The 17,944-nt window shown below is 34.5% G+C and overlaps 1 protein-coding gene across 8 annotated transcripts in view; it reads right to left on the bottom strand.

Moving 5' to 3' along the window:
• The window catches only part of AKAP9 (A-kinase anchoring protein 9), a 148,853-nt gene that overhangs the window by 4,697 nt on the left and 126,212 nt on the right, over positions 1-17,944 (bottom strand). For all 8 annotated transcript variants that reach the window (XM_039878121.1, XM_039878128.1, XM_039878125.1 and 5 more), the window contains 13 exons: positions 17,747-17,810; positions 17,534-17,655; positions 16,765-16,956; positions 16,307-16,495; positions 10,318-10,462; positions 7,160-7,379; positions 6,283-6,433; positions 4,482-5,153; positions 3,896-4,104; positions 3,469-3,574; positions 2,783-2,965; positions 1,602-1,802; positions 1,053-1,285 (listed from right to left, as the gene is read on the bottom strand). In XM_039878121.1, coding sequence (XP_039734055.1) covers positions 1,053-1,285; positions 1,602-1,802; positions 2,783-2,965; positions 3,469-3,574; positions 3,896-4,104; positions 4,482-5,153; positions 6,283-6,433; positions 7,160-7,379; positions 10,318-10,462; positions 16,307-16,495; positions 16,765-16,956; positions 17,534-17,655; positions 17,747-17,810 — 2,687 coding nt within the window. The remainder of the gene's footprint in view (positions 1-1,052; positions 1,286-1,601; positions 1,803-2,782; positions 2,966-3,468; positions 3,575-3,895; positions 4,105-4,481; positions 5,154-6,282; positions 6,434-7,159; positions 7,380-10,317; positions 10,463-16,306; positions 16,496-16,764; positions 16,957-17,533; positions 17,656-17,746; positions 17,811-17,944) is intronic.

The raw sequence follows: 17,944 nt of genomic DNA on the forward strand, positions 1-17,944 counted from the left end.
AGAGGAGGAGGGTGGAGCAGAACCATGAGATTGCGATGTGCAGTGGTCGATGTGCAGTGGTCGAGGCAGGGAGAGTCTAAGACCATCAGTAAGATAAAACGTGAGCTCCCTTCAGAGAGCCAACGTGGATGAGACTTGGGAGCCTGGCTGGCTGTTCTGGCTCTACCACTACCGGCTTTGCAATCTCTCCCTGCCTCCATTTCCTCATCTGAGAAATGACACTCTGGTCTATGTGATCTCAGCTTCTAGTTAAAAAATTCTGAGTCATATTTTTCAAAGAAAAACAGGTGAAGAGATAAGGGCAAAACCCCCTGAAGATACATCAGATGTGACCTGATAGGAAGAACTTTAAAAACCAAATCCTTTGAGACTGCCTGGCTCCTACAGAAATGAGAGGCAGGAGAAGCACAGAGAAGCCTGGGTGTCTGGGATATATACCACTCAGGTCAGAGGACTGCAGTAGGCAGGTCTTCATGTTAGTTTGAGTCTTGACTCCATTTCACCCAGATACAGAATGAGTACTAGTGTGTTCCTGGCTTGGAGCTACTAGAGAAACAGTGACAAAAGCAGGAGCAGAGTCCAATGCCTTTACGGCTAATCTCTGGCCTAAATAAAGAGGCCAGGGCTTTCTGTAGTTAGGCCCCAAGAATGGATTATTTCAGAAATGAAGAAAATGAATACATATCAGCCTAAGTAATTTTTCAAAAATCTTTTTTTTTCCCTCTATCTCTTTTATATACATGTCTGAGAGCTAGTTCAAGGGCTTATTCAGGTTTAGAAAAAAAAAAAAATCCAGATTGAATGTGTCAGCTCCAAGTCACCAGCTGCCTGCACCTGGGAAGGCCCTTTTCATAGGGTCTCTTTGGGACAACATAAACTGTCCCTACTAAAAAAAGGATGAAAACCTAGAAAGAAGCAGGCATGTTTTAGTTACGGTAAATGTCTCATAGTGTACGAATACAGAGCACAACAGGCAGAAAACAAGAGAAAAGATTAAAAATAAGTAGTACTTTTAGAGTCTATTAAAATGGATTTTTTTTCAAGCACTTTACCTTGAAATTGCCATGGACACTCTGACAGCCGACCGAAACCTGGTGAAGCCCTTTGGACGGTTGGTGATCACCTCCAGATCCGTGAAGGCTGGCTGCCCCCCCATGCGGGCAAGCAGAGCCAGGGTGGCATCTTCACATTCCTGGAAGCCACCCAGTAACAGCAGCAGGTATTTCTTCTGATATATGAGAGCTTTCCGAAAACTTTCTGCCCTCAGGTACTTACCATATATTCTCTATGTTTAAAGAAGGGAAGAACATTAAAACATTATTGAGTCATTCACATTGTTCTCTAGGGGAAGATAACCTAGATTTTATTTTTTAAAAAGGAGTAGTGGCAGTAGGATGGCAGGTACCCTATCAGCAAAGTTGAAAGTAAAGATAATTAAACTTAATCTTATACTTCTGCCTCCTTTTAGTCACTGGAATCTGAATACTGTTATAGTTAGGCTCTTTGTTTATTTTAGATTTTAGGTTTGTGAGAGATGAAACAAGGCAAAAGCAGAGGACCGGCTTCATTCGGTATAAGTTTAGATGGAAGATGTTGCATACCTTTACAGTGGTATGATCAGAATCAGGGCTCAGATTTTGAAGTAAAGCTTCATTTCTTAGTTCAGCCTTCAATTTGTATACTTCGGCTTCTGCCCTCTTCAAAGATTTTTGGAGAGCCAGCTTCTCTCTGTCCCATACTTCTTTTTCAGAAGCAATGATGGCTTCAATGTTGGTGCCACCACTGAAGGAAAACCTAGAAAACTGTAAAGATCAGAGACTACTTAATTGATTTTTAAGAACAAGTCTCTAAAGAAAAATCTGATTTAAACACGTTAAAGGGATGCCTATGGAGGATATAGAAGTCTCAGCTTTCCAAGCTTAGGGAAAGTTCAAAGCTAATCTCAACGGACATTAAAGAATATATACTAACTTTAACTACACGGTCCTTTGCTGAGAAAATTAATTTTGCAACCAAAAATCCTTGTGAAATCCTTGTGATCCCAGAGAAAGTGTTTAAACCTAGCAGAGCTTTGATTTGAAAAAGTCTAGAGACTAAATAGACAGACTATCTGGGTCCAAATGTTGAGCCTGGGCCTGAAATAGTGCATTGGAGAAGTGAGGACAGAAGCGCCTGGCATGTACACTGGGGGAGAGGATCCCTACAGAAGCTGTGTGGGTGTGTTACTGTGTGTAGGACTGCACAGCTGTTTTACAGGTCTTCTCTATTTTTATATTATAAAAGCTAGCAATTTATTTTGTAGTTATTAAATAAAAAAAATTTTTAAATAAATCCCCAGAGTAGTTTATTAGACTAAAATATAAAATTTAATGGCATCTTTCACTTCAGTTACGAACACAATAACTGATAGATAACTTAAGAGAACAGTCAGAATTCAAATCTGAACATCTTTAACACATGTCTGCTGCTGTTTGATAGGTAGCAGAGTATCTGGCTTTTGATCTTTGACAGCTGACTTTATTTTTCTCATGTGCAATGCTGGATGTGGATTACAGATTGTAAAGGTATAAACACAGAATCTCGCACAGAGAAGGCTCCCAATAAATAATAGCTATTATTATTATTATTATTGTCATCCCTATAAAATTTTCCAATTATTCTAATAAGAACTGGACACTTAATATTTTTACATTATCAGGGTTAAAAATTTAAACCAGATAGCAAAAATTATAACTTTCTTTGCACTACTTCCAATATGTGGACATGAGAAAGACAGACGTACATAATCTCTGCCAGCTCCTGTCTGTCGATACCACCTGATCTGTTCTTCCAGCTTCGTAATCAGGTTTCTTAAATCATTCTTTTCTTCGGTCAATTGGCTGATATGTCCTGTCAGCTCAGCATTTTGTCTCAGTAGTCTTTCAGTCAATGAGCCACAAGACATACTTGGGGACGCTGAGGTAGGCTAGAAAGATAAAATGGCATAAGGTCACATAAGCACGAATGTTTACAAATAATACATACTAAAACATGGACAGGCACTGAGAACAATAATTTTATGAAGAAATGATGCTTGTGTTGAGCCTCAAGTGATAAGCAGGAATTTATCAGGCAGGAAAGAAGACAGGGAAGGGTATATTAAGCAGAAGGAGCAGCTCAAGCAGCAGACGCTTGAGCAAGAATGTGTTGCTTTCAGGGAGCTACAGTTGCTTGGTAAGGCAGGAGTAAAGGTTATCATAATACAATAAGAGGTCAATCTAATATTCAATAATGATAATGAAAGTTAATTTCCCCTCAAGCTTTCACTATGTTCTACTGGGAGAAGGTAAACATTATTATTAATATTTAAAATAAATAAAAAGATAAAAGTAAAACTCTAGAAAATATGGTGCCAGTTTCAAATGATTCATATAGTTTCCAATAAATTTCTGCTTTGATACTTTACAAAGAGTTTTTAAAAAGTCTTACCTCTTTGCCTGCCTGGCCAGTTAATTTTTGCAGTTGTAAAATAATTCCATCAATATTTTCTTGAACCCAAATGAAATCTTCATCATCTGCTGTTTCAAATGGCAATCTTCAAAAAAAACCCCCCAAAAACCAAAGTCAAAAGAGATCTTCTCAATTAGCAGTGCTGACCAGCACAAACATAGTTCAGGCAACACTCTGCTTCACCTATCACCCTTCTCTTACATTAAGTGATCTCTATCTGTAGGTCAAAGTGTTAAGATATTTGTTTTCAGGTATATGAGCTCTGTTAAAGAATATCACCTCCTGATGTAAACAAACATTAACTAAAATTTCAATCCCCCACCCTTGGCTGGCTATTAGTGAGGGACAGATACTGTTCAGCTTGTCTAAGAAAGCCCTTTCCAAAGGTCAGGCAGAAAGGTCTCACCTGCTGGAGGCTTTCTGGGCTAGATGCTGTAGTTTTGAAGCCACATGTTGAAGATTTTGTCTGATCATTTCTAATTCATGATTATGGCCAGTTCCTCCTCCATTCATTTCAATCAGTTTAGGATAGCTTGATTCCTTTGTCTCTCCTTCTATTTTCTGTTGAAGAACCCAATTTCTAGTTCGATCACTGGTTAAACTCCATGTGGTTGGCTGGAAATTTTGGGCAGAAAAAAATCCCAATAATTATAAATGAACAGCATATCACATTCTTTCTTAAGGGGACATAATTATAGTTAAGTCCTCGATGTCACTGATAGGTTCTGTGACTCTAAGCAAAATGACATATAATGAAACCAATTTTACCATAGGCTAATTGATGTAAATAAGAGTTAAGTTCCTACTGCATCTCATCAACCTCATAACAAAACAAAGTTGAATAAAACAATGTTATCTGAGGATCAGCTGTACTGTTTATACTCCAAATAAACGTCTATAGATTTCATTTTTAAATTTGTACATAGCTATTTAAATAATTTAATCCAATATCAAAAATTTAAAAAATACTCTAAAACAAAGCATGAATTTACCTCATTAAGATTCTGATACAGAATTCTTCTACTTTCTCGTTTTTCTTCTCGTTCTAGTTCTTGCTTCTGGAATTCCTGCATAATCCCTTGCAGTCGTTTTCCTTCAAGGTCTAACTTATAAACTTGTTGCCTTTTCTCTTCCAGCTGGCGTTGAAGATCTTCCACTTTGGACTGGAGCTCGTGCATTTTCCTCTGACCCTCAGTGTTAGCCTCTTGTTCTGTCTGCAATGTCTTCCTGTGAACCTGCCTATCCTTTTCCATTTGCTGTCTTGTTTGCAAAGAATCCAGTTTATATTTCTCGGTCTCACTTAACAATTCTACTATGCGACTGTGTTTCTCCTCTAACTGTTTCTGAAGCTCCTTAAGGAGGTCCTCGGAGGGTAAGGAGGGCCGAGGCTGCCCACCATCATCACTGCTCTGCTGCATCTGTGCATGCAATTCCCGCTCCCTATCCAGGGTGCTACTCATCTCCTGAATCCGAACTTTCTCGGATTCAAGAAGTACTTGAAGCTCTAAGTTTCGACCTCGTTCTTCTGATAACTGGGCATCATGTAGCACTCTTTGTGATTCTATTTCCTGCTGAGAATTGTTCAGAAGTCGTTTTTGTTGTTCTAAAAGTTGATTTAGCTGAATATTCCTTTGTTTCTGACTCTCAAGTGAAAATTTCAGATCCTTATAGAAGAAAGTCGAATTTAAGAATTTGTTAATATTATTACAATACTTTGTAAGTATACAATTGTGTCTTTATTAATACTAAGTCGGTAGTATTTGGTAATGGAACCGATTATCTAGTTTATTAACTGAAATTTTCAGTGGTTAGAGCATAATTATTTGGACAGCCAGTTGATTTTCATCAAAGAGTATAAACAAAAGATAGCTAAGCTAAATAATACTTTCTCCCCAAACATTAACCATATCTGGCTAAGGAATATGAAGCAGGGTACATTTCTTCTAGGAATAATGATTAAAAATACTTCTGTTATAATGTGATATGAGTTACTGAAAAACTTTGTTTCCCAGTATCATATACTAAAAATAATTGGGCTTATGGGGATAGTGGGGTTAGGGACAAACTATTCAAAACCTATGCAAATTTGTAATGATAAAAAATAGTAATCAATACCTGAGGACATAACATGTCCTTGCCAGGGAGAGAGCTTACTACGCCTGGAGGCTACCACAGTGGCCATTAAAAACAAACAAACAAACAAACACCTGAAAAGTAATAGGGCAGAAATGCTGGCTACACAGCTGTGTGTTTTGTTTTTTTTTTAGTATAGAGCTAAGGGGTCTGGGATGATGTGGATTGAAGACTCTGAGCCAGTGGCGCACTGCGTGTGGTACAACCCGCCTTGACTGCGAGCTGTGAGAGTCTGGGTATCCCTCTCCGGGAGAGTACTCAGAGAGAAGGGACTCATTTAAGAGTTTTCTTAAAATACAGCAGCAGGGGCTTTTCCTGCCGGAAAAGTATCACTGTTCCCTTAACCTAGAAGAATATGGGAACCAAAACTACCTCTGCATGATTGCTATATTTATCAAATTGTATATATACTAATTCACAGTCCCAAAACATGTGTTGTAGCAGAACAGTCTGTATGGATCCTTGGATGTAGTAAAGCAAAAAAAACATCATTAGCATTTCTTGATAAAATAGTTTGGATGACACTATAACATTATTCAACACACAGCAAACAACTTATTGTACCTTGTAAAGACTCTAAGGTTGACATTTCAGAAAGTGAAAGGCCTCCAGACCCTCCCTTCATTTTGGATTTTCTACAGATTTAAAGACAGACAATACCTCAAGTTCTTCTTTATCACGCTCTTCATTGCGACCCAGTTTGGCTTTCTCTTTCTCCAAAGCCCACTGGAGTTCTCTGGATTTTTTCTGTTCACTTGCCAATGTGTCATTAAGCAAATGTACTTCATCTGTTTTATCTTTAACTTCCAACCTAAATCAGAGACAAAGGAACTTTCATAAAACAACTTCTACTATATAGTGACAGAGAAAGACTGAGTACAGCTTCTATTGAAAAAGTAGAGGCACATTGTAAACTAGCTAATAGGAAAATATAAACCATGCAAAAATTCATTTCAAAGTAACTGTTTTAGTAGTACAACTATTAGTTATTATTTACCATTGCAAACCAACTGTTACAAAATAACATTAATAAAATTTTCCTTAGTCTTCTACTGAACACGGGAATTACCATGTGTTTGTGTGTGTAAAAACAATGTTCAAAACAAAGACTACTTGTAAATGTGTCTGTAGCAAGCAGAATATCTCAGTATTTACACAAACAATTCTTTTTATAAGCATTTTGCATATCTTTAAAAACATTTTGCATGTATTAGCCAACTAAACCATGAATTCCATTGAGATCATAAATGTCATTTCAAATTATTAGGTGGTAAAATAAATGTCAAAATTATGTATTTTTATATAACAAGTCTCAAACAGAACTGAAGCCACAGTAGAGAGTAAGCCAATACTTAATGAGTTTGTCAGTTGGAAAAATTTGGAGTTTTTCCTTTTCACTGTGGTTCTTCCTATAAATAAAGTTTCATGCTATTTATACATCATGTATAGTGTTGTTTTTGTAAGATCTGCACAATGTCTGTGACAAAATCATCCCAATTTCTTCACTAACACAGGTTTGTAAGGAAGCTTGGCACACCTGAATGCCTCTAATTCCTTGAGGTGCTTATGCTGTGCCTTAAGTGTTGTTTCTAGTTCCAGTTTAGTTTGTGCAAGTTCACTCTTCAGTTCAGCAACCACCATTTTCTCAGAACTCAGTTGTTCCTGCAATTCTGTTGCTCTGTCTTTCGCACTGCTGAGCTCCACTTGCATCTCCAGCATTTGAGACTGCTTCTGCTGTATGTTATATTCCAAGAGTTCTAAATGGAAAATTTTTAATATTTAAAGTATGATTGAGCCATTCACATTTGGTTTATAAATATTTTGTTGATAAGAACTGACTTGAAATTTAGATTATTACGAAGCAAATGTGAAAATATTATAGTCCCAAAAGTTAGAAATTCATATAAATACATTTTATACATATTTTCCTCACAGTGCTAATGATCAAGATTTCAGAACTATAAATATCTAAGTATGATAAAAGGTTAACAGAATACGTTAATGGATACAAGACTTGAAATAAAAAATACTTCAAGTGTTCACACAATAGAAACCTGTATTTGTTCATTTGGAATTCCTATAGCTCGCATTCTGATAGGCACACCAAGTCCTTCCAGGAGTTACCCACGTAACCATGGCTGCAACTGTCGGCACTGCTGGCTTTTGTTTGGCGCTCCTTCACAGAGAGTCCCTAGGAACTTACGAGTAAGAGAAGAGGGAAGCCCAAACCCCAATTTGGATCAAGGTTTTTTTTTTCTTTAAAAACCAACCAAACTCTTGCTATAGGTTTGTTACAATGAAATCAAACTGAAATATTAACTCCCTAAGCACAATAAATTTTTAAAAAACTTGTAAAATATGCATTAGAATCCTATTTTTGTGAAAATATAAACATATACATATGTACAATGACAGGTCTGGAGACATATTTACTTGTATATTAATAGTCATTATTTTAGGATTTAGAAGATTCTAGGTGTGATTTTTACTCTATTCTTTTGTTTCACTATTCCATCACAGATATATTTTTAACTTAAACAATTTTATCAAAGTTCATCACTTAATAGTACAATTCACATTACTGATGTTAAGAAGCAGAAATAATATTGGCTTTAGAAGATAATCATGTTAATTTAGGCTTTTAGAACTATGTCTTAGGGAGTAGAGGCTAAGGATTTACATATATAAATATATATCTATGTGATAATTAAGCTTTCAATGGGGTTTGATTCAACTTCAGTAAAATATACTAAGCAACTCTTTAAAAACAATCTTCAATTAATTCTATGTCTAAATATAAGGCATATATTTAATTTGTGATCTCATTATATCTGTTTTCTCTAAACTATTTTAAGACATTTAAAATCTTCAGCTTTCCAAAGACAAATGTAAGACTATGGTGTAATTTTCAAAATTTAAAAAAGACAGGAGTTTCTATCATTATATTAAACATAACTGAAGACAAAGACATGTGTCTACACTAAATATGATGAAAATTTTACATTTCGCTTTACTCTCTAATGATTTTCCCATGCAGCTCAATGTAAATGAACAGACACCCCTATTGAAAGTAGGGAAGATATAAGCAAGCACATCACAAAAGCGGAAATCTAGCCAGTCAATAATCAAATGACAAAAGGACTAAACTACTTCAGTAATTAAATATAAATTAAAACCACAAATAACAATCCACTGCACACTCATCAGATTGGCAATAGAGTTCTGACAATATCAACTGTTGGCAAAGATGTGAAGCAACAGAACTCTCATATACTGCTAGTAAGTGTACAAATTGATGTGACCACTCTGGAAACCAGTTTGGCATTATCTGATAAATTTGAAGATATGTATTCTATTAACCTAGCAATTCTACTCCTGGGTATGTACCCAGAGCACTTACGCATGTATGCATCAGAAACACTGCACAATAATGTGCAGAAGAATGTCACAGAGAGGTGAAAAAAAGCAAGACACAAACATATATAGAGTGAGAAAGTCCGAAAGCAGGAAAAACTTTAAACTTATAAGGTTTAGGAATTTATAAATAGATAGTAAAACAACAAAAAAAATCAGGATAATTGTTCCCTCTAGGTTAGTAGAGGAGTATGTGTGTGGGAAGGGGGCTTCTGGGGTACTTAATATGGGGATATTTCCACAGATACTCATTTAATAATTTGTTATACTGCCTATTTTTACTTTTTGCACTTTTTTTTTGTATTCATGTTACATAGTTCACAATAAAAAAAGAATTAAAAAAGAAATAGTTGCTTTCATTGTGAATTTTTTTTTCTTTTAGGTTATCCTCATAAAGAGTTCAAAGAAAGAAAGATAATGAACTTAATGGGCAAAACAACCTTGTCAAGGCAATGCTTATTCACTTTAAATTAAATATATCTGTTTCCATGTCAGAAAATTACAGTCTTTCTCATTAAAGTATTTTGTAAGAGTTACTGTCATTCTCTCTCCACACATAGCTAGCAAAGGTTGTCTTCAAACTCTACAGAAGATAAAACCAAGTCCTTTGGTATTTTAAAGCATGTCCTTACCAGCCTGTGTCACACACAGCATTTTTTCTTTGCAGTAACTGAGCAACAAGCTCCTCACCTCCACAACCACCCCTTCTTCCCAATTTCAAGAACTGTTGCTTTTGTTTAAGATGGAGCGATAAGTTTAGATGGCACAGCAAGATTGAGTATTACCTATTTTATTTCTATTCTCAAAGCTAAATATGAGTTTGTACCTGGTTAGAGAACTCTAATGTAAATAAATATTTTTCAACTCAAAAAAAAAATACTGAATTTTTGATCTGTGGTTGGAAATTCAAATATGCAAGGGGCTGACTGTCTTAAAGTATCCTCAGAGTTTCAACTGCTCGGGTGGTCACTGCCCCTAACTCCCATGTTGTTCGAGGGTCAACTGTGTTCGAGGTTATATGTGTTGGTATGTGTATAAAATACATAAATATATATACACTCAGATATATATGTATATAAAAACATATATATATATATATATTTAAAACCAACTGGACAATCCTTTAATCCCTAGAGTAATTAATGTATATTATCTCTTTGATATGAGAATGAGAAAAAGTGTGACTAAGGAGAAATGTGTTTTAACTGAATAATAGGATGAAAGACAAAGTGAAATATTTTCACCTATTTGTACACCATATAAGCCTATCATACAGCACACCTTGGTTTGGTTGTTCATTCTCTTGTTCTCTTTTCAGCGTCATTTTTATACCATCCATTTGAGCACGCAGTGCTTGAATTTCAGATAACAAACTCCTTCTATCTGCTTTCTGAAGGCATTCCATAGCTGCTCGATATTCAATACCCTATAACAATGCAAAATAAAAAATCAGGTGAAGAGAGCTGTAAAGACAATAAAATTAACAAGCAGGAAGTCTGAAGAATGAATGGAATACACATGCTAAAATTTTGAAAAGAAATTATTAATTTCCTCTTCCTGTTCATTAGTATTTACTTTCTGGTTATTAATCTTTACGTTTATTTTGAAATTCTTCAAACACACAAGAAAACATTAAGACTTATAAACACCCATGTACTTAACCTGAGAAACAGCACCTATACAACTAAAGCCCCCTGTGTACAACCTCCGGAACACATCCTCCTCTGTACCACCTGCTCAAGAAATAACCAAAGTCTAAGTCTGGTGTTAATTTCATACTTTCTGTATATTATGTTACATACACATACATATCCTAAACAATATACAATACTGTTTTACGTTTTAAAACTTTATATAAATGGCATTATATTGTATTCATCTTGGTGTAATTTGTCTTTTTCACTTAACCTATTAGTGAACCAACTGTCTTGACACAGGCAGCACTACTTCACATTCATTTTCATTATTATATGGTATTTCATATTATGAATAAAAGAGTACATTCTGAGTATCTTTTTATTTAATTATTGAATAGTCTTTATCGTCTTCCATGTCAGGAAGAGCACATATGTCATCTGCCCATCTATCCACTGGTTGTTTTAACCTCACTGGATACTTGGTCAGTAGCTTTCTTTACTTGTGATGTCTTTGTCTGGTTTTGTAATCAGCAATACCAGCCTTACAGAGTGGGTTGGGAAGTGATCCCTTCTCTTCTTTATTTGGATGATTTTGTTAAGGACTGACATTAATTCTTTAAACATTTGGTAGAAATCACCTGTGAAACCATCTGATTCTGGGCTTTTCTTTGTGAGAGGTTTTAGAATTACTAATTGAACTCTTTATTACATATCTATTCAGATTTTTAATTTTTTCCTGAGTTAGTTTTGGTAGTTTATATATTTTCAGGAATTTATCCATTTAATGCTACTATAAATAATTATTTTTAAAATTATATTTTATTTTTGTTGAGAAATCAGATTCTACATCTTTATCTTCTCTCCAGCAATATTATCAAACTTTTTTATTATAAAAATCTGTGTGCAGAGATTCTCTTTGGTATTCTATGTGAGTGAATAAGGGGTCTCCCAACCCCTTATTTCCCCAACCTTTATTTATTTTATTTACTTTTCTTGCTTTGCTAGCTAGACATTTAGGACAAAGTTAAACGCTTTGTTAAAAAATATTTTTAATATTTAACTATCAGATGTGATGACTGTTGTAGGTTTTTGCTAGACATATCCTTTATTTAGGTCCGGAAATCCCTTTTTTAGTTTGTTATTTGTTTTAAGGTATTTTAAAGTATAAAATTCTTCATTCTAATTAATTAGCTTTATCTTTTGAGATGATCATCTTTTTTCCCTTTAATTTGTTGAAGTAATGAGTCACATGAGTTATTTTTAATAGTATGCTATTAAGTATTATGCTATATTTGCAACCCTGGATAAGTGTAGGTGACTGTGCCTTTAAAAATATGTACATTGGTGGATTTGGTATATTAATATTTTGTTTAGGATTTTTGCATCTATTTTCAGGAACAACCTCGAGCCATATTTTTTATTTCTTGTATTATCTTTGTCTGATTTTGGGAACAGGGTTATACTAGCTTCCTCACAAAAAGATCGGGCATTCCTCCAATCAGCCAACAATGAAGAGCATATGTGTAAGATTGGCATTAGCTATTCCTCGAATGCTTAGTAGATTTCACCTATAAAACCATTTGGGCTTAGGGTAATTCTTATGGGTAGAGTTTTAAAAAATTGTTTTTAATTTCATATTTTGATGTAATTTCAGACTCACAGAAAAGCTCCAAAAATTGTGCAAGGAATCTCCATATATCCTTCATCCAAATTCCCCAAATGTTAACCACATTTACTTTACTATTCTGTGTGTGTGTGTGTATATATATATATCTCTGTGTATATCTATACACAGACATGCACATATCATTATTTTTCTTTTCCAAAATGTGTGAGGATATGTTGCAGACAGATGTTCCTCAACCTCTAAAAACAACAGTGTATATTTCCTAAGAACAAGAACATTCTTTTACAAATCACAGTACAATTATCAAAGTGGAAATTAACCTACTATAATCTACTATATTGTATAAAGCTTATTTAAATTTTGCTAAATGTCCTTAATAGCAAAAGGGAACAAAAGTGATCTTTAAAAGTCTTTGTTTTTTGTGACTCTGAATTTTTGAACAGGCTAGTTATTTTGTAGTATGACCCCTCAATTTTTAAAACCCTTTTATTTTTGAAATAATTTAAGATATGTACCCTTCAGCCAGTTTCCCTGATAAGATCTTACATAACTATAGTATATTATCAAAACCAGGAAACTGACATTGGTATAATACTATTTAAACTGCAGGACTTATTCGGGTATCATTAATTTTTATGTGCACTCATTCATTTTGTGTACAGAAGTATGAAATTTTATCACATGCATAGGTTCATGTAAATAGCTCTGCAATCAAGATACAGAACTGTTTCATCAACACAAAGAAACTCCTTTGCAGTCACATCCTCTCTTCAAACCTAACTCCTAAAAACCACTGTTCTGTCCTCTATCACTATAATTTCATCATTTCAGGAGTTTATATGATACAAGAAGTTGAGAGTATCAACAGTTTGTTCCTTTTTCATTGCTGAGTAGTATTTCATTGTATGGATCTACTATAATTTGTTCATCCATTCACCTGTCAAAGGACACTTGGGTTGTTTCCAGCTTTGGGCTACCACAAATAAAACTGCTAATGAATATTCATGTATAGGTTTTTACGGAGATGTAAGTTTTCGTTTCTGTCAGATTAAATACCTGTGAGTATGACTTATAAGTTGTATGGTAAGTGTATATTTAACTTTATGAGAAACTGCCAGATCAGTTTCCAGAGTGGCTCTCCCCATTTTATATCCCTAACAAGAATATATGAGAGATTCTCTGTCAGCAACTTGGCATTGTCACTAATTTTTATTTTGGCCATTCTGATAGATGTGTAATGGGATCAATTTGTTTTGGTCTAATATGTCCCTATGAGTAAATTTTGTCCCTATGCACAAAAGTGATATTGTGTCCTTCATATCAGGAAGTACATGATGTATGTCTTTTCCCTTACTGGTGATATTAACTCTGATCACTTGGTTAAGGTGGTACTTGCAAGGTTCTCCACTGTAAACTTATTGCTTTTCTTTTTGTAATTAAAAAGGATTTTCTGATGATTTACTTTGAGACTATGTAAATATACTTTCCTGATCACACTGAGTTGACTATGACTATAGTGTTTAATAACGGGTGATTTACTAATTCTTTCATTTCTTCTACACACTAGTTGGCATTCTAACTGTAAAAAAGAATTTTTATTCATTTATTATATTTTTATGAACTCATGAATTCTTATTTACTCTTTGGTTTATAATCTGTCACACTCATTACTTAGTTTGATGTTGAAATTGTCCCAAATTTAGCCAGTGGGATCTCCTTCAAGCTGGCTTCTGTTACCTTTTGACATATCACTTCTATTCTTTGAACAATTCCTTTTTAGCAAAATGAGATATTCCAGATTTATCTTGTACTTTCTTTGCTCCAGCCCTGGGATCAGCCATTTCTCCTAAGAGTCCAAATTCCTTTAATGGAGAATATACTTAAAGATCAAGATCTGGGCTCCAAGTGTTATGAACTACTGATTTGATTCTTTTACTACTTATAGGTCTTTTCAGGTTTTTTATTTCTTCCCGAATGAGTTTTGATAGAAAACATTCTTCTAGAAAATCTGTCCATTTCTCCTAAGGTTTTGAATTGACATAAAGTTATTCATAATATTATATTATTTTTATATCTCAACTATATCTTTAGTTATGATCCTATTTTCATTCCTAAATTTTTTTCGTATGTTAGAAAATAAATTACCATGTTCATTAACCAATTCTCCAGAAAAATTTTTATTAGCCTTTCAAAACACCAACTTTTAACATTTTTATCCTCTCTATTGTACTAGTGAATGCATTTCACCGACTTCTTTTTTCTTTATTACAGTTGAGCCTCATTATTTGTTGACTGTGTATTTACAAATTTGCCTATTCACTAAAATATATTTGTGACCCCAAAATCAGTATTTGCGGTGCTTTTACAGTCATTTGAAAACACTCAGAGTGGCAAAAATTTTAAGTGGCCAGATACACATGTTCCTAGCTAAAGACAAACAAGGTGACACCATGCCTCTTCTTTCATCCCTTATACTATAAACAATGTCCTTTTTGCCATCCATTTAGAAATGTGTTTTTTATACATTTGTGCTATTTTTACTAGAGATTTTGCAGTTTAAAAGGGTCCCCAAGCATAGTGATGAAGTATTATCCAATGTTCCTAAATACTAGAAAGCTGTATTTTACGAAGAAAACACGTGTTTCTTGTTTAGGCCTGAGTTATAATGTGGTTGGTCATGAGTTCAGTGTTAAGGAATCAACAATATATAGTAAACAAGATACATTTAAACAGAAATGCACAAAAAACAAGGTTATATATTGACTGGTTGGCAAAAATGTCATGAGCAGAAGCTCACAGGAACCTACTCCTATATGTCCCCTAGTAGCAATGGCTCAACATTCATGGCAACTTTACAGAATCTAACTACTGCAAATAATGAGAACTGACTGTTGCTTGTTTTCTAACTTCCTTAGGTGGATGACCAGCTCACTAATTTCAGTCTTATTTATTTCCTAACATAAGATAAAAATACTTAAGGTAGTAATTTTTCTTCTAAATATTCTTAGTGGCTCCTGTTAAAATTTTAACCTTCACAATGAGATACTATCTCATACCTATTAAAACAGCTATAATCAACAGGACAAGTAATAACAAATGCTGGAGAGGATGTGGAGAAAAAGGAATCCTTATACACTGCTGGTAGGACTGCAAATTGGTACAACCACTATGGAAAACACTATGGAGGTTCCTCAAAAACCTAAGAAATTGATCTACCATATGATCCAGCAATCCCTCTACTGGGTATTTACCCCAAAGACTTGAAAACTCATATCCAACAAGATATTTGCACACTGATGTTCATAGTAGCATTATTCACAGTGGCCAGGACATGGAAGCAACCGAAGTGTCCTACGATAGATGACTGGCTAAAGAAGCTGTGGTATATATATATATACAATGGAATATTACTCAGCCATAAGAAAAGATGAAATACTGCCATTTGAGACAACCTGGATGGACTTCGAGATAATCATGCTAAGTGAAATAAGCCAGACAGAAAAGGTTGAAAATCAGATGATATCACTTATATGTGGGATATAAACCTAAAAGCAACAAATGAGCAGGACAATCAAACAGAGACTCATGGACATGGACTACAGACTAGTGGTTACCAGAGGACTATAGCCTAGTGGTTACTAGTGGAGTGGGAGAGGAGTGGGGAAGTAGACAGGGTAAAGGGGGCAAATATACGGCGGGGCGGGGGTAGGGGGAGGATAAAGTGGGTAAAGGGACTCAAATATATGGTAGCTGAACTTTGGGTGGAAAACACACAATAGAATATACTAATAGATACTATTAGATACTAATAGAATAGATGTCAAAGGATAATGTACGCCTGAAAATTATATAATTGTATTAACCAACGTTACCCCAATAAACTTAATTAAAGAAAAAAATTTTAACCTTCAGACTTATTCTAAAACTAATCATTAACTCATTTTCTTATTACTATTAAAAAGCATTCATTCTTTTAATGTTTTACTTAAAAGTTTCACTTTGATACCTGTTCTTGTATTCTCTGTTCCAAACAGTTGAATAATCCAACTGCATCACTAGCACCCAGAGCTGTCAGCTCAGTCTGAAATATGGCGAGTAAAACACTGCGCTCCTTTAAGAAAACTTGCTGAAGGGCAAGCAGAAGTTCACCTCGCCAGTCTGAGAAGCTCTCATGAGATTGAGAACTATCATAAACCTAGCAGAGTATGAAAAACAAAAGTTAGTTTCCAAATAAGCATGTTTAAAAAACATTCTAAAAATCATATTGAGCTACTAACCAAAATAAATATTAGAAGCCTAAGAGCATGTGAATTTATTTTCAAGTGTATGACTTGAGGCATTTAAACCATATATAGTAATTCACATGAAAATACATCATGAAATTCAAGATATTAATTTGCAAAGTGCCTTACTATTGATTAAAATAATATAAAACTATTTAGATGCGTAATATTCTTTGAGTACCTCGGCTTCTCTTTGCACTTGCATTTTGGTAATTAAATCCTTAAGAGATGAGATTGTACTGAGGTAAGCTCTTCTCTCTTCTAGCCAAGATTCTGAAACTTGTTGAACAGAATGGTCCTCTCTGTCATTATAGGGAGATTCAGTGAGAGAGAGCACCTGCATGCCTTCGTTATGGACAGCTCTCAGTAATCCCTGGAAACCAAAACCACGAAGCCAGAATTATGACAACTTCTTCAAAGAATGCCAGTCAGACATACAAGGAGAAATACATTTTAAATGCATTTTAAGCAAGACAGCTTTACCTTGTTAGACTGTTTTAGAAAAGCCACTGCAGACAGGAAGTACCAGCCCACCATTACTCGATACCCTCTTTTTCCCTGTGGAGGGGTAAGCCAATTCCAGAAGATGGCCTGTGACTTTGTTCCTTCTATTTATCTAATGCTCTCTCTTGGATTTAATGAATAGCCACGAATTTGACCAAAAAATTATGCAGGAGATAATTTCTAGTCCTTGAGACCACTTTAATAATTTTGACAAATAAAAATATAAGTAATAACAATTTTAAAAAATCTTTATGCAAATAATTATTAAATACATTATACTTTAATATCTGCAAAATACAAAAATAAAACTTAATAATCCCCAAGGTTCCTGCTAGCTCTGCAATGCTCTCTTCAGAGAGAGTCTTACTATATAACTTCTAATAAACTACTATGTCTAATATAGAAACCACACTGGCTGTTTTACTAAAAGATATGTCCTTTAGTACCTTTATTTTCTTTGGAAATGAATCTGTTGAATTTTCACCTTCTTCTCCTTGGCCTTCTGATGGTAAGTCAAATCCCTGACTTTGTGTAAGATAAATTCCCTGACCCCAGTCTGATCCAGAATCTAAAATAAAGAAAACCATTGACTATTAAAAAGAAATGAACACTTTCTAAGCAGGTGTACCATAAAAATTCCAGAAATTTATATAACTTACCACTGGAACATATTTCTCTAGTTTGGTAAGCATCAGAATGTGCTAATTCAGGAACAGAGGATCCCTAATTAGAGAAAACAAACAGAAAACATAACTTTTTTTGGGTTAATAAAAATAGGGTCCAATGAATAACTTTGGTCTTTGTAATGCTATTAAGTAACTCAATTAAGTCTGTCACAGCTTTCACAATAAATGAAA

The sequence above is a fragment of the Pteropus medius genome, unplaced genomic scaffold, assembly GCF_902729225.1.
Source record: "Pteropus medius unplaced genomic scaffold, Ma_sr-lr_union100, whole genome shotgun sequence".
NCBI classification, from domain to species: domain Eukaryota; kingdom Metazoa; phylum Chordata; class Mammalia; order Chiroptera; family Pteropodidae; genus Pteropus; species Pteropus medius.